Source organism: Pocillopora verrucosa, chromosome 7 (assembly GCF_036669915.1).
Source record: "Pocillopora verrucosa isolate sample1 chromosome 7, ASM3666991v2, whole genome shotgun sequence".
Taxonomy (NCBI): domain Eukaryota; kingdom Metazoa; phylum Cnidaria; class Anthozoa; order Scleractinia; family Pocilloporidae; genus Pocillopora; species Pocillopora verrucosa.
Window position 1 is genome coordinate 22,986,376 of NC_089318.1, and position 21,565 is coordinate 23,007,940.

At 38.5% G+C, this 21,565-nt stretch overlaps 1 protein-coding gene and 1 pseudogene across 2 annotated transcripts; one reads left to right on the plus strand and one right to left on the minus strand.

Annotated features, from left to right (window-relative positions):
* Window positions 1-59: 59 nt before the first annotated feature.
* Window positions 60-6,795, plus strand: LOC136282690 (tetratricopeptide repeat protein 28-like). 2 transcript variants are annotated; one of them, XM_066170386.1, is made up of 4 exons: window positions 60-280; window positions 997-1,093; window positions 1,385-5,215; window positions 5,893-6,795. In XM_066170386.1, exons 3-4 carry the CDS (start codon window positions 1,626-1,628, stop codon window positions 5,924-5,926), a joined length of 3,624 nt encoding a protein of 1,207 aa, XP_066026483.1. In that variant the 5' UTR covers window positions 60-280; window positions 997-1,093; window positions 1,385-1,625; the 3' UTR covers window positions 5,927-6,795. The 2 variants fall into 2 exon arrangements, with proteins under 2 accessions (XP_066026483.1, XP_066026484.1); XM_066170387.1 differs by having other exon boundaries at window positions 1,619-5,215.
* Window positions 6,796-13,204: 6,409 nt separating this feature from the next.
* Window positions 13,205-20,655, minus strand: LOC136282692 (kynurenine formamidase pseudogene; annotated as a pseudogene).
* Between the last annotated feature and the right edge of the window lie 910 nt (window positions 20,656-21,565).

Here is a 21,565-nt window from a genome sequence, read left to right on the forward strand (position 1 = left end):
AAGACGTGGAGAACTAAGGCGAGTCAAGGGGAAATGGGGGGAGGGGATGGTAAGGTAAATCTATGTTTCTGATATCTGTTGCTAAGGTCGTTCGCTTCTCTCAAAGTGAGGTAAAGCTAACTTTGAAAACTTCGGGACACTATCAGAAAAAAATTGGGATGAATTCTCTTTCCAGTCGATAAATGTTCTATGATGACGTGACTATGAGCATTAAGGGGTGGTTGAAAAGCATCATAGCATCATCACTTCTTAACTTTCACTTTCGAAGGCGACGAACACGGTAAGTAATTTCTGTTCATTTTGTTCGATATTATAGTAGTTTTACAGCTCGTGTGTTAGTTTTAATTAATTTAAAATGACGTAAGCGTAATCTGTTAGAACAGTGAGCTATTTCATCGATGAATCTCCAACATCGACGTTGTGGTCGCCTAAATAATTACGGTGGAAGGAAAACAGTGGCATCAAGCGAATCCACAGAAAAATGTCAGAGAATCTGATATATCTTAGTGATATGTACGTAAATGCTTCTAAACTGCCTGAAAATCTCGTACTAAAATAATCACCCACGTGAACTTTATTTCTCTGAATAAATCTGATGTCTCCAAGTGGGCTGCCATCGAGCAGACTTCAAGCCGGAAGTAGCTTGCTCGCGTTTGTAGGTAAAATTTTGCTTGAGAAGCATAGACATGCGGTCTGTACGTTGCTCCCGTTGTTCCTTGAAGTGCTCTATGCGTAAAAATCCATAGATAAAGACAAAAGAAGATTGATTTTCGCCTTGTTATCCAGTCTAGCTTTCGATACGCGAGTTTGTTTCCCGACCAGCGGCTGGCTGATAGAGGCTAGAAATAGATTTATATTACGTCGGAGTTGGGCCTCAAGTTTCATGTTTATGTGTTTAAGACCTTGATTAGGCTGAAGAATTTCTCTCTCTTCGAATTCTTGATAGGTGTTTTGTGTTGTAACTTGTAAATGAAACAACCTGCATTTTTTTCGAAGGGAAAATTGTGCCTCAGCATCACTTTTATCTGGATTTCAATCACAAGGCCAAGAAATTTGAGACAGTTCTTGCAAGTAACATTATTGTGGTGAAACTGTAAGTTTATCATGTTAACAGTTTCTTTTAATTTTAAACCAAATGTTAAAATTCATCGGTTGATTTTGATCCCCAATTCCTCGCTAATTACAAAAACTTTCTAAAACAAGAATTGATATGATATATAAGAGTAAGTCAAGCGAAACCAAATACATCAGGCTAATCAACCTGTTATGACAGACAGCTATTTTGGTAAGCTGCCTGCCTTCAGAATCAACCGCATTCTTTAGTAAGAAACTATTAAATTGGGAGGCTGCAAACAGATCTAACACAGTTGAATTAAATCCTCAGATTAAAGCTGTCTCATTCATTTCGCTCGAGCAATCGGGAAAAGTTCGTAATGGAAAACTCAGTATAACTTTTGGCAAAATTCTCTGTGGCCTTCACTCTGGCTATACTTTTAACAGTTGGCACTTTCCTGTGAAAAGTAATGAGTATTGAATCAAGCGGCTGCAAACGGATCTAACAAAGTTAAATTAAATCCTTACGCTGTCTCATTCATTTCATTCGAACAATCGGCAAAAGGTTGAAAATGGACAACGTAGAAGAACTTATAGCAACCTTCTCGATGGTTATTGGGTTAGTGGTTGCCACCTTCTTCCTGAACACTGGTCGTGGTTTACAAGCCATGATGTTAGGCGAAGAATGCTTGATCTTTCTAAAATCTAACGAGCTGAAAAAGAAGACCCGTTTCCAATTTACCATAGGAATCTATATGTTAATGTTCAAGGCGGCTTGCATGGCTTCCAGTTACACATCTGCAGAAAGATATGCCAAGGAACTTCTTGATATGTACCATGCCTCAGGTGACACAATTGAAAGAGGGAAAATAACTTTAATACTGGGAAAGATATATCAGAGCCAAAATGAGTTTGAAAAGGCAAAACAATATTATCAGAAGGCAATTGATGCGACAGAATGTACGGCTGACAAACAAACGGAGGCAAAAAGTTACTTTGCGATGGGACATTTATCTTATTCGCGTAGTGAATATCACAAAGCTAAGAAGTATTTCGAGAACGCACTGGCAATCACGGTGTCCTATGGTGACAGAATCAGGGAAGCTACCATTTACGGAAACCTAGGTACAGTCGTTCAGTCACTTGGGGAATACGACAAAGCTGAGAAATATTACAAGAAAGCACTTGAAATCAGGAAAAAAACTGGCAACAGAGAGGGAGAAGCAGCTGACTACGGAAACTTAGGAGCATTGTTTCATTCACTGGCTGAATACGAAAAGGCTAAAGAATACACCGAGAAAGCACTTGCAATCAGAAAGGAAATTGGCGACAGAGAGGGAGAAGCAGCTGACTACGGAAACTTAGGAACATTGTTTCATTCACTGGGTGAATACCAAAAGGCTAAAGAATACACCGAGAAAGCACTTGCAATCAGAAAGGAAATTGGCGACAGAGAGGGAGAAGCAACTGACTACGGAAACTTAGGAACATTGTTTCATTCATTGGCTGAATACGAAAAGGCTAAAGAATACACCGAGAAAGCACTCGCAATCAGAAAGGAAATTGGCGACAGAGAGGGAGAAGCAGCTGACTACGGAAACTTAGGAACATTGTTTCATTCACTGGGTGAATACCAAAAGGCTAAAGAATACAACGAGAAAGCACTTGCAATCAGAAAGGAAATTGGCGACAGAAAGGGAGAAGCAGCTGACTACGGAAACTTAGGAGCATTGTTTCATTCACTGGGTGAATGCGAAAAGGCTAAAGAATACACCGAGAAAGCACTTGCAATCAGAAAGGAAATTGGCGACAGAGAGGGAGAAGCAGCTGACTACGGAAACTTAGGAGTATTGTTTCAGTCACTGAGTGAATACGAAAAGGCTAAAGAATACACCGAGAAAGCACTTGCAATCAGAAAGGAAATTGGCAACAGAGAGGGAGAAGCAGCTGACTACGGAAACTTAGGAACATTGTTTCAGTCACTGGGTGAATGCGAAAAGGCTAAAGAATACACTGAGAAAGCACTTGCAATCAGAAAGGAAATTGGCGACAGAGAGGGAGAAGCAGCTGACTACGGAAACTTAGGAACATTGTTTCAGTCACTGGGTGAATGCGAAAAGGCTAAAGAATACACCGAGAAAGCACTTGCAATCAGAAAGGAAATTGGCGACAGAGAGGGAGAAGCAGCTGACTACGGAAACTTAGGAACATTGTTTCAGTCACTGGGTGAATACGAAAAGGCTAAAGAATACACCGAGAAAGCACTTGCAATCAGAAAGGAAATTGGCGACAGAAAGGGAGAAGCAGCTGGCTACGGGAACTTAGGAACATTGTTTCAGTCACTGGGTGAATACGAAAAGGCTAAAGAATACACCGAGAAAGCACTTCCAATCAGAAAGGAAATTGGCGACAGAAAGGGAGAAGCAGCTGACTACGGAAACTTAGGAACATTGTTTCATTCACTGGGTGAATGCGAAAAGGCTAAAGAATACACCGAGAAAGCACTTGCAATCAGAAAGGAAATTGGCGACAGAAAGGGAGAAGCAGCTGACTACGGAAACTTAGGATCATTGTTTCATTCACTGGGTGAACTTGACAAAGCTGAAGTACATCTTAGCAAGGCTCTCTCAATTTGCAAAGCCATTGGACATAATATGAATGAGTTTAAATTTCTTTGTGGTCTAACGGTTTTGAAGTTGGCTCAGTCTAATTTCCAAGAAGCATTTTCGTATCTTTTAAGAACTATTGAAAAATTCGAAAAATTGCGACACTTCGTAAAAGATAATGATTACTTCAAAATATCTTTGTTGGAGGAGCATGGTGACTTTCCCTATAAGATACTCAGTAAATTGGTTTCTGTTTCCGGGAATCCTGAAGATTGCCTTTACGTCGAAGAACTCAGACGGGCAAGAGCTCTAGCGGACTTGATGACGGCTCAATATTCTGCTAAACAGCCCCAGTTTTCAGGTGATCCACAATTGGCATTGTTTTGCATTCATGATATCATTAAAAGAGAAGCAAATTGTACTTTTGTGTACCTTTCGGTTGGTGATGAAGATGTACGGATTTGGGTTCTCAAAACAAGCGGAGGGATTATTTTCCGACGCAAAAAGGGAAAGGATTCAGACAGTTTTGGAAATGCTGGCTCAGTCCCAAATCCGAAAGAGCTTTTTGCGGAGAGTTTCCGCCACTTTTCCATCCCACCCACAGAGAATTACGAAGATCGCTCTTTAAACGACGAAGCTGTTTTAAAGTTATCTGGCGATGTTAAGCGATCGCCTCCATCTCACGATGAAACTGAAGATATGAAAACATGTCTGCGTTTGTTCCACAAAATAATTATCGCTCCCGTGGCCGATATTTTGAAAGAGCCTGAAATTATCATTGTCCCTGACAGCTGCATGTATCAAGTGCCATTTGCAGCCTTACTTGACGAGGGAGAAAGATATTTGTCTGAAAAATTCAGGATCCGCATCGTTCCTTCCTTGACGGTCCTCAAGGTCATTCAGGATAGTCCTTCAAACTATCACAGTAACACTGGGGCACTGATAGTGGGTGAACCTGAAGTGAGAGAAGTGATTTACAAGGGAAATCAAATGATCCTTGATCCATTACCAGGTGCAAGAAAAGAAGCTGAAATGATTGGAAAAATGCTTGGCGTCATCCCATTGTTAGGGAAAGATGCAACAAAGGAGGCGGTTCTTGAACAGATGAAGTCAGTTGCGTTGATACATTTTGCGGCTCACGGAAATCCCGATAGAGGAGAAATAGCACTTTCCCCCGTCAGTACTACTAACAATATTCCACAAGAAGAAGAATACCTTTTGACGATGGCTGACGTATCAAAAGTTAAACTTCGAGCTAAACTGGTAGTTCTAAGCTGTTGTCACAGTGGGTGCGGAGAGATAAAAGTCGAAGGAGTAATTGGAATCGCTCGAGCGTTCTTAGGATCCGGTGCTCGGTCGGTGTTAGTGGCGCGGTGGGCCTTGGACGACGAATCAACGGAGCAGTTCATGAAATGTTTCTACGAACACTTGTTCCGTGGTGAGAGTGCCAGTGAATCTCTTCACGAGGTCAGAAAGTGGATGAGAGGTAACTCCAAGTATTCTGAAGTGAAGAAATGGGCTACGTTCATGCTGATTGGAGATAATGTGACATTGAGGTAGGTGTTAAGGAAAAGGGGAAAGGTTTGTATTTTAAAAAAACCGCAGTAAAAATCACACTCGGGATGGGAATCTACTGAGGCCTAAATCTACTTTTTATGACATGTCAGAAGGAACTAGGAATTAAGGTTAAAATCAACCACGTTGTAGCAAGTCAGGGACACTCTCGGGTTTTGGTTGAGCCTGTTTATTGATATTATCTTAGAGTGTAAAGGGAGACATTGTAGCGCATTCTCTTAAATTCGGACGATTTAGAAAAGTCACTTTGAAGACTCACACGCACCCCCCCCCCCCTTATTTATTTCATGTTATGCAGTAAAGAAAGTTTATAAGCTGGTTATAGTGAAGGAAGGATTCGTGTTGTATCTCATATAGTTCCCATATGTATTTTTGAACGAGACAAATGGAAGAGTATCTTAAATGACGGCAGGAAATAAGTTATTGATGGACGTAGAGGGTCTTAATTCCATAGCGAGCTGCTGCGAGTAAATTCTATCAAATTCCGCCTCAAATTTCCTTTCCAAAGGCCTCGCAGTATCTGAAGTTCACAGCGACTAAACCTGTCGAAACAGCAGAAATTCTTGAAAGAACTGAATTGAACCAACAATTACTTTACCGACGAATCAATTCAATATTTTAGAACTCCTCGGCTCATGTTGTTAATCTTATCTTACAGGAAAGAAGACATAATCTGCAAGGTTCAAAACTGATCAGCAAATCCTGTACCCTGAGTGAAGCTGACTTCTTTGAAGACCATCATCTTTGCCTCTGCCGTACGAAACGGAACATTTCGTGTGATACAACAGAAACATTTTTTTTATGTGAAGCAATTAATAGTATTTAGGATTTCTCTTAGCAGTCAGGCATGTTTGTCACTTAGATGTTAGGAGTAGTTTTCGTGAGGGGCCCTCCATTGTCTACACAGCCTGAACAATAAGTTTTAACAAAAACGCGTCAGCAACTTTTGAATAATCTAACGAAAAGGTTATCATTATGATTTATACGCCAGAATGGTTCTTTAGCCTTCTCACAAAGAAAAATAACAGATATGTTGATATTTAGGATGACATATTTTTGTCACATGTTTTCCAGTTTACGTTTTTTCATTATGAAAGCGAGATGCCTTGAAATATTAGACTTTTTAAGGCTGGAACGAACTTTGGAATCGATTCGTCGAAAAAATGCATGGTTCTTTAGTTTAGCTAATCATTGTAGACTTTTAGAATACTTTAGAAGTTAACCCCATCTACATATGAATCATGGGGCCAGCGATACAACTGGACAATTCAATCATCAAATACTAATTTTGTTCAACAGATCACTCGACCATTCTGTTTTTATTGTAATGAGTCAGATTGGAGTTTCCGGTACCTTGAATAAAATCTAGTTAATTTTTTACCTCATTGTAGGACTAGTTACAATAAGGAAGCTGAGCCCAGCTATATATCGAACAAGGGGCCAGAAATTCAATCATAGTATTCTGTTATCAAATACAGATTTTGTTGAATGGGTCACTGGACCATTTTTTAATTGTCACCGGTTACATTTTAATTTCTTATATCATAAATAAAAGCACGTGTTACCCGGACATAAAGTTTTAGTTTTTGTCATTTCGCTCTGTAGGGGTTTAGTCGAGATAATTTTAACGAAGCCGTGTATTTCGTCGGGTCTTTACCAACTCAGATGCTAAGAAGGAAAAACAGGGCTGCAGTATTTTATTGTTCAAATGAAACCTATGTTATAAGTGAGAATGACTTTTGACATTGTAAACGACACCTGATACCAAATGGGATAAACCTCAACAAATGAAAGTCGTTTTTAACATGTTTATGCGAAGGCACATGCAATCCGACTTCACGTGATCAGCAACACAGGACCAACCGGAATTAGTACTGTATCATTACATCCCTGAATCTGTAAAATTGTGGGACAAAAGTCTGACCTGACACAAAGTTCTGATGCATCCACTCAAATCCGACCACGTCTCCTCTGTATATTTACATTTTCCATTCATCCAAACTGTGTTGTTTGAATCGTTTACGTGATATTTCAAAAGTTTGTCTCGATTATACCGCAGGGGTTTTCATTGTTGTAAAAGCGAAATTTCGGTGAACAAAACCCTTTGAAAATGTCATGCATCTTTATCTATCGACGCGACTGTATTGCCTTAGTCTCCTTCTTGATCAAAAGTTGCAAGTTTCGTCAGTTGAGACGTTTGTGCTTTGCATCACTGTAAAGAGCGTTATTTGCCAACTGAAATACTTTATCAGCGTGTTTCTTGCAGCCTTCGTCACAATCACTTGGTATGTTAATGGCAATGTTCACCTGATGATGGCTTTCTTGTCGCTGCTCGTTAATTTTAACCTTTTGATAATTCACTCCAAACGAAGGGATGCCCCTGTTTTGAAACCCTAGATTTAATCCAAAGCTTTCTGATTTGCTTGTTCGACTGCTTTTTTCCGTCTTCACGTCTTGCGCTATTGTCACGACCAAATCTTTTTTCTGTGTACGAGTTTGTCCTGGATTGTAGATAACTTGCTTCGTTTCAGGATCAAACATTGCAGGCACAAGCTCACAAGACGCCATTGGAACCCTTCCTTGGCTAAATATGCATAGAAGAAGAACAATTTTGAACCAGCAAAACTCAGAAAGCGAAACAGAAGCCATTGCTGTGAACTTGTTGTGGCAATGAGATCTGAAAAGAGAAAGTAATTTACATAAGATCTGTTGCGTGACTTTGATAACCGGAAACGGCTCCTCAGGGAAGTTTCCTAGAATGAGGAAAAACAAGAGAACACCGCCTTCATGTATGCTATGCATAGGGTAAAAACCCTTTTCTTTGCGCTCAAACCCTTTGCAACAACCTGCTCTGTCAGATCAAGGCAAGAATGAGTCCCGGAGATGCCAGGGAAACCCTTCCTTGATTTATAGACACAGAATGTCCTCAAATGAGAATTAATGCACACTACTGATCAATGGTCTGGAATATTTCGTTACAGTTCTACGCTCCGCCTGACTCAGGTCAGCTGTTGGTATTGAGAAGCGGTGGCCTGTGTAAGAACCCCTGACTTCAAGTTAGTTTCTCCAAATAGGCGTAAATTTCACGCGTCCCGAGACTTTAACTTCAGATCTAAATTTGTACTTTTCAGGTACATCGTAGCAGGTCTTAACATGAAAAAGTCACTCCCTTTCATCTTTCTCCTGTTATCTTCATTGTCATAATTTTCAACAATTCTCAATCAAGCTTGTGCAGAAGGCGCACAAAACGCCAGATGAGTAGAAAATCGTTGTAGAATCAAGTGATAATGGTTAACGTGAAGTTGTCATTACGGTTAACATCCCCTTCATCTGAAAATTTTCAAATAATTATAACATAACAACATAAAACTTAAGTGTCACTATAAAAGCTTTGAGCCTCTCTGTTTTTACAGCCAGCATAGCAGCATGTTGTTCCACCCTTTCAAAATCTTTCAACAGTTCTCTATTTCTTTCCTTGCTCCTCTTTTCATGATCACAGATTTTTTCCACTGAATTTCTAGTCTGTTTGCTTCCATTTTACTCCTTAATTATGAGAAAAGAAGAAATACAGAGCTGACCAAAGTATATGTGCAGTAAATCATGGAGAAACTCAACATTTAGCACAGAACTGATTCGACTGAGAGACCAGTTAGTCGGGCAGGAAAGTTAACAATTAACCACAACTCAAATCTCAGGACAAATCATTTGATTGCCGATCAATGTTAAAGTGTAGGAAACTTAGACTAGGAAAATCTATTCAAAGCGGCCATATTTACTGGCAGTGTTTAAAAGCTTGATCTCAAACCGAATTGAACGAGTCGAAGTCCTGTTACAAATTAATCAAATAGACATTGATTACACGTTTTCATTAAAAAACAGTTTACTCGACGAAATGTGATACAGCAGCGCGCACATGACGCGTTCCGTCCACTTTTAGAGGAATCTACAATCGAAAACAGCGAAAATCCACTTCAGAAGGAACAAAGGCAGATAGTAGACGAACAAAGGCTGACACCTCTTAAAGGATTTATTTCCCTCAAAGGTAACAATCAATTGTGCAAACTTACGCTTTACTGAGGTCCTTTCTTTCAGAGGTCTCTACATCCAGGGAAATTTTTGATGTGCAAGCTTTAAGAGCTTGCACATCAGAAAAGTTTCCTACTAGACTTTGGACAGCTCCATCCCTCAACATCCCCTCCCCCCCTCCCAAACTTTTTGTTTCAGGTGTAGAGAGGATCGAACCCCGAAATCTACGCGGTGTTTACCACTACATATCAAGTCTTATACTTCCAAAATTTCTTTTATCAGCCACAAGAACTAAAGATGGAGAAGATATAATCGTTGTGAATTCCTCGAAGATTCCCAGTAAAAGAGATTTCACAGGGAAGAAGGAATACAATGAAATAATGGCCCGTCTGTTATTGTAAGTGTTTTAATTTATCAGTGTCCTTATTAATTCAATGGCGACTTACACAGTGGATTTCAGAAGCATTTCCAGCTGATGACTCAAGAGTTCGCAGATCTATTTTTGCGCATAAATGACAGCCAATGAGAGAAAGCACAGAGTTATGTACAGTTACATCATCCGATGATTTGGTTCAGTTCATCAACTGAGTTGAAATGAGAATTGGCCACCGTAGAGAGTTTGTAAGCCGACGTTTCGAGTGGGCCGTCTTTAAAGCGTATCGTTCTTGTAATACCCCCAACTGATGGTGCACCACAATCTTTTTAGATTTTTTCCAAAAAAGCGAAAAGTTTGTGGTCGCAGTTCATGCTGTTACACAGAGAAGAAGCAAACTGCGTTCCCGAAAATGGGCGACGGAATTTTACAAGCTATTGATGAATCGGTGAGATGTACGAGTAGGGAAAATGTGTTAGACAAATCACGGGTTATAACATGATTTATAATAGAGCTAATTTATAATAGAGATTGTAATGATTCTAATGATTTATAATAGACTAATAAAACCGTGAGTTAATACAGAACCTATCGCTTTTTGGTCATGTTAGCTTCACTTGACTCTTTGTTTTAATGTCATATCACTGTTAATCACAGTGATTTCGTAAATATTTCCTTAACTTTGATTATCTGCGGATTGGAAAAGTCTTGAGTGTCTCTTCAAACATGTAAAAAAGTCTACAAGTCGAGCTTCGTATTCAGTGTTATCTTTGTGTTCAGCCTTGCTCCCTGTATTATTTTTTGCAGATATCAAGACAGACCCGTCCGCTGTGTTTTCTTCAAACCATCTTTTAAACTGAGGGCTTTGGTAACACTTTCACGGCCATTTTTCTCGTAAGTATTCTATCTCGCAGAGATACTGACAGAAAAGAGTATCCACAACTTGATACACTCAATGTCCAAATCCAAATTTAATATACAAACTTAAACCTTCTAGTGACTATATGTATTTCAGCCGACTGACCGACTGACCCTAACGAAGAACGTCCGTCAGACGGGCTGACCACTGGTAGACAGGCTGAAGAACGTCTGACCCGCCGATGGACAGATCAACCGAAACACGTTGGCCGACAAACTGACTGACTTAGAGATCAACCGTAAAAACCTTGCTGAAAACTTTCTGGTTGTGTATTTGACTGACTGACCAACTTACACTTATGAGTAACAAAAAAAATTATCTGTATCCCCTCGCATTAGAGAAAATCACAAGTGAAAGGATTTTGAAAGATAAGTGGTTTTACTGTTTACGTCACAGAAACGACATGAGGGAAAAAACTGTTATTGTGAAGAGCAGGCGAAAGTTTTCCAAGGCTCAAGGTAAGGATGCATGTAAATTTCACAGTACTGGCCTCGGCTGTGTACTGAAGGCCTTTTTTCTAAGCACCGGTATTTCTACTATTTGCAGTTTTGAACGCCGGTTATGTAACTAGTATGAATTAATCACGAGCAATTTTCATTTTTAGGTCTACCAGGGAGTGATTCAACCGAACAGAACTAATGAATAAGTCTAATTTTTCCCTTTACTCCAGTATTGCCTTAAGTAAGAATTACTTGAAGAATTACTTGAAAGAACATTATAATTGAATATTACAACAAAGATGGATACTCTCTTTTGACATCGTTTAACATCAAATAAAGAAATGCTTTGTTTAATTTTACCCTTCACCATGATTCGTTTAACGTTTTCCAAACTGTCCAAGTTCTTCTTGTTTCCGTTTTCTACCAGCATATTTTCCACAGCTTTTTTTTTCTTTATGTTATTTTCATTTCTCTCTAATTGACAAATGAATGGCACTTTGTTCTGTTGCCGCTGAAATGCAAATCTCGACGTCTTTCACAGGAAATAAAATTGGGCAAATCGCATACTTAGAGACTTACTTTGTAGAGCCTAAATGTAAGAGGATTTGTTCCGGTGTTGGTATTATTGAGTTTCCAAGCACACTTTCCTTCCTTTTCCCCTCTGTTTCTGCCTGTTTATCATTTTCCAAGGCCGTGACTTGCAGAAACAGTGTTCAGAATAATCTCAGAGTTTCAGAACTGTACGCCAGGCAACAGGATCAGTCACGATGGTGTAGTTTTCTTATTTTTTGTAAGAATGAGTTTTGGCCAAATTAGAAGTTCTTGATGGACGTGTACGGTATAACAATGATAGTTAGAGAAATGTGGAACTGTCTCTGTCGAATGCACTGATGGGAGGATACCTCTCCTTTGGCAGCTGCTCTTGTTATTCATTATTAATAGTCGAATGTGACCATCATCCTTATTTAAAAATGTTAAAACCAATCACGAATAAGACGTCCCTTTTTTTTCAGGAAAGTCCTCGCACCTGACGATAATGTTATGCTTAACTTTTTTCGAGTCATTTTGGCTCGGCATGATCCGCACTTAATTTCCAAGTACTACTTTACTGAAAACCTTTGGTAATAATTCTGCTACACGGCCGACAGAAACCCAATTGACAACTCTTTTATTGTCTATAATGATCAACGCATTACATCCATCTCGCAAATGAATGAGTTAAGTTCGAAGTTCGTCATCTTAATTCTAACGATAAGTTTTCAATGCGAAGGGGAAAATGTTATTCGTCAAGATTCTGAAATTAGTTTCGCAAACTTTGTTAAAAATCCTTTCTCTAAGCTAGCATCTCCAATCCTGGCTTCGTTGAAGCTGTCGACTCTCGATGAATGTGCTTTCGAACGTCTTACAAATAAGGAGTGCTTCTCCATAAACTTCGCGACAGCATCGGGAGGTGATGACAAGTATGAGTGCGAGTTACTGATCGCTGATATGTTTAAACAAGCAGATAAGTTTGCTGCAAGTAGAGATTTTCATCACTACAACTACAAGGTTGGTTCTAACTTTCCTGTTGTGCAGTTGATTTTCAAGTAGTAGAACAGTGCTAAATTCAACGTAACATTAGTTGAATATCTTGGTTTGTAATTCAGAGAATTTCATTAAGCCTTCGCAGAGTGCTTAACCGTACTTAATCGCACGCTGCGAAGGCTTCATGAAATTCTCTGAATTACAAACCAAGATATTCAACTAATGTTACGTTGAATTTAGCACTGTTCTAACATAATATAACCGAATATCTTCCCATTTAATTTCATTCTGAATCAGTCGTGATATTTAAAGAAACACAAAGGTGAGTATTTGGAAAGCAATTCCTTGATGAAAACCAACCATCAACACTTTCTTGGATTTTTAAAATAAATTCTGACACTGTGAAACAATAGAGATCTCTGTAAATCAATTGTTTTGTCTTTTTGTTGTGCAGACGCCTTGCACGGAGAATCCTTGTAAAATGGCGCGTGCTGCTTCCCGACTTTCAATGAGGAATACAACTGCAATTGCGCCTCAGGATACAGTGGGAAACGTTGTGAGATGGGTGAGTTCAAAGCGTAGAATATTGCGGGTGTTGTCAAAATTTCATGGGTTTGATGCAGCATCAAAGTGAATATTGATCAAAGACACTAAAATGTTTCTTTATTTTGGCTGACACAAGCAAACACGTACACGTTTGTAGTTAAGGGATTATAAGCTACATACCAAGCCTAGAGTATTTAAAAGATGTAATTTTCTTAATCTCTTTTGCAGCAATTTTTTTTATCCCAGTTACCTTGGGAGGGGTGATTCCCCTGTTATTTTCTTCAGGTGCAATCTAATACATAGAGGTTACGCCCAACCCCCTTCCCCCCACTTTCATCACAGTATTTTGATAGGTTTCTCTCGCAATTCAACCGGCCAGCACTTTCTTACGCTCCTGGTTTGTTGTATTAAATCCAAGACAAAAACACAAAAACCCTACTTAGAGCTCAGACTTGCAATTTTTCATCCTGTTCCAGACGTTCAGCGAGTAATTTGAGGCGCTGTAACCACAACCGTTCAGCTATGGAAGGTCTGGGTACGAGACTACGACGCAAAGAAGTGAGAAAGCGAGGGACGCTTAGGTCGGGTAATGAACCCGACCTAGTCCTTCCTCGTTTTAAGCTCTATCACTACTGGAACCTGCTATCGCGGCTGATTTCACCACAGGGAGCCCAAGCTCTCTATGAGACGATAATATTATACAGCTTTCTATGGGAGTTTAGAGTCAATGTGATGGGGACAGGTTTCTCATCCCATTACTGCCTGTGCAAGCAGTAGTGGGATGAGAACTCAGCTAAAAATCAGTGAAATGGACTGAACAAGGCTACCAGAGAACAAAAATATCACAAACAACATCACATGATGGTTAGAGTTTATTTGCTTTAAAATTTGCGGAGTTACAGAATGGAACCTAACCTCATAGAGAACTTGGGCCCCCTGTGATTTCACAGCATTTTTCTTTGTGAATGCCTGAAACAAGTTACACACCTTTTGATAAGGATTCCAGTGCACGTTGCAAAAAAAAAAAATGAATACTGGGTAAATAAAAAATGAGGATCAATATCAGTATCTGGGCAACTGCCCACCTACTCATCCCCTAACCTAACATTAACCCTAACTTGTTATCAATTGACTCTTGTTGAGTTAGGGGAGGGGTAGGTGGGCAGTTGCCCGGATACTGATATTGATCCAAAAATGACTTTAATAACAAAGATGAGAAATGAAAAAAATAAAGCTAACTCCTTCATAATGAATTGAGCAATGCTAAGCCATCAAAAATTTTGAATGGTTAATTCTGCTTTCACACAGATGCCAACAACTTTTTCAACAGGTCACCTTTTAATCTGTGAGGGTGAATCTGGCCGACTGAGATGCAACAAAGAGGGAAAGATAAACATTATGTCAGCAAACTATGACAGACTAGATTCTCACTCATGTCCTCACTGGATGACCACTGACACCAACTGCCGCTCAGGGAATTCTTTTGCTGAAGTACAACAAATCTGCCAAAGTAATTCTACCTGTGAGCTGGAAGCAACTAATGTGTTTTTTGGAGGTGATCCATGCATGGGAACATATAAGTATCTATTTGTTGAATATCAATGTCAATGACACTTGACACTCAGAAAATTTTAGGTAACTTTACCCTTAAAGTCTCAAGATCTGATATTTAATTCTCCCCTTTAGCTGCTTCACAATTCTTTGTAAGCAAATTGCAAGAATTTGGTGTTAGATCAAGACTACTACTTTCTACCTGATAAGTTTGAGTATTCTCATTACATGTGGGCTGGATAATGTGTGGATGTTATTGGGAGAAGTCACATGTTAATCACTGATGGGAGTTAAAAGGTTAAGAGACTTAATCTCAGACAATCCAAAGTCTGTACCTATGCTCCCAGCCTCCTCTCCCTGAGCAGAGAAGTACGCTTCTACTGCCATATTTAAAAATTTTACATAAATGCTCGATGATACTGCATGCATGATTGCACTTGAGTACCACCAGCCAATAAGGCCACATGCATTGTAAGAAAAGAGTAATGCAAGGCAATGCCTTCCTTGCTAAAAGCACAAAAATAAAATAACCATGAAGAAATGAAGATGTACAGAAAATATTCCTGGCAGTGGTAAAACTGCTTGCTAAACATTTCAGCTGGGGCTGTGGGGGGACGTGTGGGGGAATTTACCTTGTATGATACAACAATAGACTGAGAGCTACAGTATCTGGCTGTTCTGCCAACAAATGGACTGCAATAAATAATAGTAAAGGCAGCAAGTGGAGTTTCAATGGAGTTTTATATGTCAATCACAAGTATGATTACAGACCAACCTCGATAACACAAGATCCTGTTACCAATTGATCATAACCATCACAATTTAAACAAAAAAAAGAGTAACATTTATTTGAGAAGATATCTCTGGTAGAGACATTTTCTAAAGAGAAAATTGTTCCATTTTTTAAATTCCCCAGGTTTGTGTGGCAATTAAGTGGTTGTTGCTATGGTTATTGTAATCAATTCTGTGATTCGAGGATTAAGCTGAATGGACTTGGTATGATTGGCTGCTTTAGCTGTCTGATTACAGATGTCCAATGACAGCCAACTGTCCAATTACAACTCTGAAGAAAAATAAGTGAAAAATGAAGCAGCTAATGCACCAATCGCATTTGAGGAAATTGTAATGGTTATGATTATCTGTAGTAATTTAACAACCCTCCTAATCAGGGGTTTCAAAATGTTTTGAAGTAGGCATCAGATCTTTGAAAAAGTAGGTGACTAAGAAGAGTTCATTAACCCTTTAACTCCCAAGATCTGATTGTTAATTCTCCCCTGTAGCTACTACAAATCTCCCTGTAACTTAGTTATGAGAATTTGGTGTTAGATTGAGACAACAACCTCCACCTCAATGATAAGTTTGAGTATTCTCAATATCTCTTTTCTGGATAAGGTATGGATATTGTAGGGAGAAGTTACATGTTCAACACTTCTGGGAGTTAAAGGGTTAATGGCATTAAAGGTAATTATTTTGAGCAGAGCAGCAGGCAACATGTTACCAAGTAACCAGCAGAACTCTGGCAGTAGCCAGCTTGTTTTCAAACCCCTGGCTAATTCTCCAGAGCAGAGCTATCAACAGCAATATTTTAAGTGAGCATATATAACTGAATACTTGCATGTTATAAGTATTAGCTTTATTATTAGTATTATACAGTCAGGCAATAAATATTGTAAGTGGTTAAAAACAATCAACCACTGGATGACAGGTGACTAAAGCCTGAAACAAAGAGGCTGAAACAGATACAAAAGTATCTCTAAAATACGCCTCTATAGGACCAAAAAACAACAAAAACTACTTGAATTCTTTTAGCTTAGGTAATAACATGATTTCAAGTGCAATTCACTGTTAATCAAAACTATAACAAATTTCTCAAATGTGTTTGGTTATCACCCGCCCAATTTGAGCACTAATATGACTGTGTGCATGTCATGCTTGTTATTAGATGGCATAATAGGACAGTTGAAAGGACAGTTAGCACATCATGCCTGTGTAAGTGGACAGAACGCCTCATGTGCTGGCACTGTTGTCTCCCATTTCGTCAAGTTAACTGGTTTTTTCTTAATTCTTTTTCTTAAATTTTCTAAACTGTATAATCAATGTCTTATTTCTTTATCAAATCATGTTATAGTTTTGATTAATTGGTAACAGGACTTCATGACATCCAATTCTGTCTGTAATCATACTCGTATTTAACAAATCGCACTCCAGCTTGGCATTCGTCCGATTTTTTTAATTGCTTGTATGATTACAGACCGAATTGTATTTTACTCAGTCCTATTACCATTATAAATAAGAATGAGTACATTTTTCAAAGACAACCAAAATTTGAAGTCTGAAAAATTTACAAGTGCTTATTTACACCAAACTACATGAGAAATCATGTTGCTACTTGGTAATAATTAACACCAAAAAAGCATTACAGAAAGTCAGGGCAGACTAAATGCTGAGTATGCACTTGATTTGTAATTTGCACTTGTGTTACAACTTTGGACTTGTATTGTATGATGAATAAACTCATTTTCAGCAAATCAAAAGCATGTCACCAGGGTGCAATAATTACAATCATTGACGCTCTCCTACCTTATGGCCCAACACATGCAGCCCAGAGATCAGACCACAAATAAGGCATCAACAGCAACTCTAACAACACTACAACAAAAAGGATCCAACAGAAACACATGCATGGAAATTAATTTAAGCAAACTCTTAATTAAAGCTGTGTGGAATAATTTACACATCCATGTAACAAAATCAAAGTATCTCTTTCTAAATTTTGATAAACTTCAACATGAAGCAAGTTTAATTTAACAGACCACAACCCTACAAAATAATTTGATGACATGACAGTATTGTAAAAAAAGTTATTTCCATATTGTAAGTGTATGCAAGAGAAACATGATGAGAAGTGAATTACTGCATCAGAGGGTCTATAATTTTCAAGGGATGACAATTTCTGACCAGTGCATGTCCATCCAAAATCTTTTGGAACAGGTTGTTTTCAATCAGGTGGCAAGCAGCTATGTAAATTCATGAAGCAAAAGAAACTTTTTACACTACAAAAGAACTTAAATCATTCAAGACTGACTTAATTATCATCATAGCTGTCATCGATTTGTTTTGGTGACCAAATATGGCAGCCTTAGCCTACTGACTCTCAGCATCTAATTTCTCCTTACAATATCTCCCTTGAATCACACAGCAAGGTCATGAGAATAAAGTATATGATCACCAACTTAAGATGCTCTTGATTGTTAAACAAATTCTCCTTGTCAGCACCTTAGGGATGCATAGAGAACAGTACAGAGAATATGCATACTGATGTTTGGGTGTAAAGTGTTTATAAATAATTGATCATTCTTGTAAACCAGTTAATGAGAAAATAAATTGCTAATGTTTAATTATTTAAAATTTAAATGATAATTACACACACAGCATCTTTATTTTGAAGGTAATAAAAAAATATGTATCTGCATTTAGTAATAATTACTTGAAGGAACATCTTAAAAATGTTCTGGACAAAGCCAGTTTTCAAGGTAATTTCGATTTTTGACGCTAGTTGCTGATTAAAATATTTTCTAAATTATGATATCAAGTAGCTTGTGTAAAAAAAATAGCAGCAAAAATGTATATTTTCCCTGAGAGGTCATGCTATCAGAATCATTCATTAATTCAATCCATCAAGGTAATATTCAAGTTTAAATACTGAGCAAAACCTCTAAATAGCAGCATAACTATGCACTACAATTTTTATAAACTCAGGGTAAATGCATAAGCCATTCACAAAGTGAAATTAAAGACTTGAGTTTGAACCTTTGACTCCTATTTCACTCCTTGCTGAGTTAATATTTCCGACAACTTTTAAAATCTCCTGGCAGAGGAGATCATCACTATTCACCATGTTTTCATTCATGCTGAAGTGATCTACTCCTGGTAGCTCAAGCAAAGAACACTGAACATTATGAACTTTTAAGATTTCAACAAATTCTTTAGCCTGTCGATTAATCTCTGGGGAACTATGCTCTTCCTTCACAACCAAAATAGGGCACATAAATGTTGGTGACATCTTTATCAGAATTTGTTGAGGACTGATTTGTGCAGCAGATTCTTCTGTCAGTTTTAATGCATCATTAACATAGGTATTTACAATAGGTACCAAATCAAAAACTCCTGATATCAAGAACATACCATGAATGACTTGTGGAATTGAAGGATCTTTGCTCCAGTCTGACACCATCATCATAGCACACAAATGTGCCCCAGCTGAATGGCCACACAAGAACAGTTTGGACTTTGGAAACCTGGTATTGATATATTTCACTGCTGACTTTATTTCACTCATCAACTGATTCAAGCTCGCTTCTGGTGCAAGGTTATAACCCACCACTGCTGCAACACAACCAGCTTTAGTCCATGATTTACTAACAAAGCTGTAAATCTTCCTGCTCCCTACTTGCCAGTACCCGCCATGAACAAACAGTACTACTGGTGCAGAACTACCACCAATTTTTTTTACAGATACAGCTGTCTCATCAGTCTCTTGCAAAGGATAAAATATATCCATCTTAGCTTTCTTTTCACCATAACAGACACTCAGTTCGCAGTAAGAATTTTTGCAAGTAATTTCACTATAGCTAGTACAGATGTTCATGTGGGAATCTACTACTTCTCCTGGGTCCATTTGCTTATTCCACATGCTTGGAGAATAATGTTGTGCCAGCCACTCATTCTTTTCCTCATCCATGTTTGAAACATTCAGTGAGAAGCACACTAGCCTGCAGATCAAAAGGTTTTTTGGAGAGTTCTCAAGGAAAATCTTACAACTCTTCACTAGTTCTAAAGACATTCAGAAAATTACCAAAGACATCCCAAAGAGTTCTGACACAATCTCATCTCAAGAGAGAGCATGATCATAGACTTCTCTCTTCTTGACTGGTGCAGGATTTTCTTATCAATGTATTTTTAGAAAGGTGTCAGTTGATGCAAGACTGTAATTGTGGAAGGTTTTTGTTCCAAATAAGAGCTGGTGAGTATGAGCTGTGAGCTGGCTAGAGATCATATTATTTAACAATATATATATATATATATATAATTTTTTTTAGATAGACAGCTTCAGTAAAATACACAATAAAAAGGAAAGGCCTGTAAGAGTTTTTTTCTTTGTGTCTTTGGAAACCACAGTGACATTTCGTTTTAACGATTTTCTAGTGATCTTGATGTGGGAATACTACTGCAGAGCACATAGATGGGGAAATTTAAGGATCGAAATCTGTTAATGTATTACAGCCATACTAAAGGCACGAAGTCATAGGACCAGAAAGGCAATAATAACATACTGACAATTGGACGTTTCTTAATATCCCTGCTAATTTTAAGATCCCTGAAAGCACGAGAACAATCCTTTTTGTAGTAAATAAACGGTAGAATACAAGGTTTAACAAGTTAAGTTAAACTTGTGAGCGTTTCATCTTACTCACTTACCAAACAGTTGTGATTTACTCACTGTCTGTCGAACCCTACTGCCTCCTTGTTTCCATGCAAACTATGTTCTGCTAGCAGGCCAGAGTGTTTGACCGAACTGAACTATTGCAATACCTCGTTATTAACCTAAATCACTTGAATTAAACCGAATATCACTCTGAAAGGCATTTTAATATCTAGGTAATGAATCGAGTACCTTGAACTTCAGAGATTCCAACCCTCCCGATTTGATCGGGAGTCTCCCGATTTAATGTCTTGCCTCCCGCTCTCCCGATTTTTACCAAATTCTCCCGATTTATCATAAAATTCTGAAAACTAGGGGAAAATTGCTAATCTTTAGAATTTTTGGCGATCTGTCACTGTGAAACACTCATATTATACTTACTTTCTTCGCGAAGAGCATTATGGTATGTTATAACTCAGGCCGGAATGATGTCAAAATTCAGGAAATGGCACTTGAGAGAACCTAAATTTGCAAAATTTCCCGGGGGCATGCCCCCTGACCCCCCTAGAAGCTCGCGCCTTTGGCACTAATAATTACTCCCTATTTTCCATCACATGGGGTTGGAATCTCTGGAACTTATCACAAAAATGTCCAAAAATCTTGAAGTGCCTCAGCTTTCTAAAGAGAGGATCACAAGACGTGGAGAACTAAGGCGAGTCAAGAAGAAATGGGGGGAGGGGATGGTAAGGTAAATCTATGTTTCTGATATCAGTGGCTAAGGTCGTTCGCTTCTCTCAAAGTGAGGCAAAAGCTAACTTTGAAAACTTCGGAAAACAATCAGAAAAAAAATTGGGATGAATTCTCTTTCCAGTCGATAAATGTTCTATGATGACGTGACTATGAGCATTAAGGGGTGGTTGAAAAGCATCATAGTCACCTGACGCATTCTCCTTCGGCAAACTTCTTAACTTTCCCTTTCGAAGGCGACGAACACGGTAAGTAATTTCTGTTCACTTTGTTCGATATTATAGTAGTTTTACAGCTTGTGCGTTAGTTCTAATTCATTTAAAATGACGTAAGCGTAATCTGTTAGAACAGTGAGCTATTTCCTTGATGAATCTCCAACATCGACGTTGTGGTCGCCTAAATAATTACGGTGGAAGGAAAACAGTGGCATCAAGCGAATCAAAAGACAAATGTCAGAGAATCTGATATATCTTAGTGATATCTACGTAATGCTTCTAAACTGCCTTAAAATCTCGCACTAAAATAATCACCCGCGTGAACTTTATTTCTCTGAATAAATCTGATGTCTCCAACTGGGCTGCTATCGAGCAAACTTCAAGCTGGAAGTATCTTGCTTGCGTTTGCAGGTAAAATTTTGCTTGAGAAGCATAGACATGCGGTCTGTACGTTGCTCAGTTTGTTCCTTAAGGTGCTCTTTGCATAAAAATCCACAGGAAAAGATAAAAGAAGGTCGATTTCCGTCTTGTCATCCAGGTGGCTGATAGAGGCTAAATAGAGATTTAC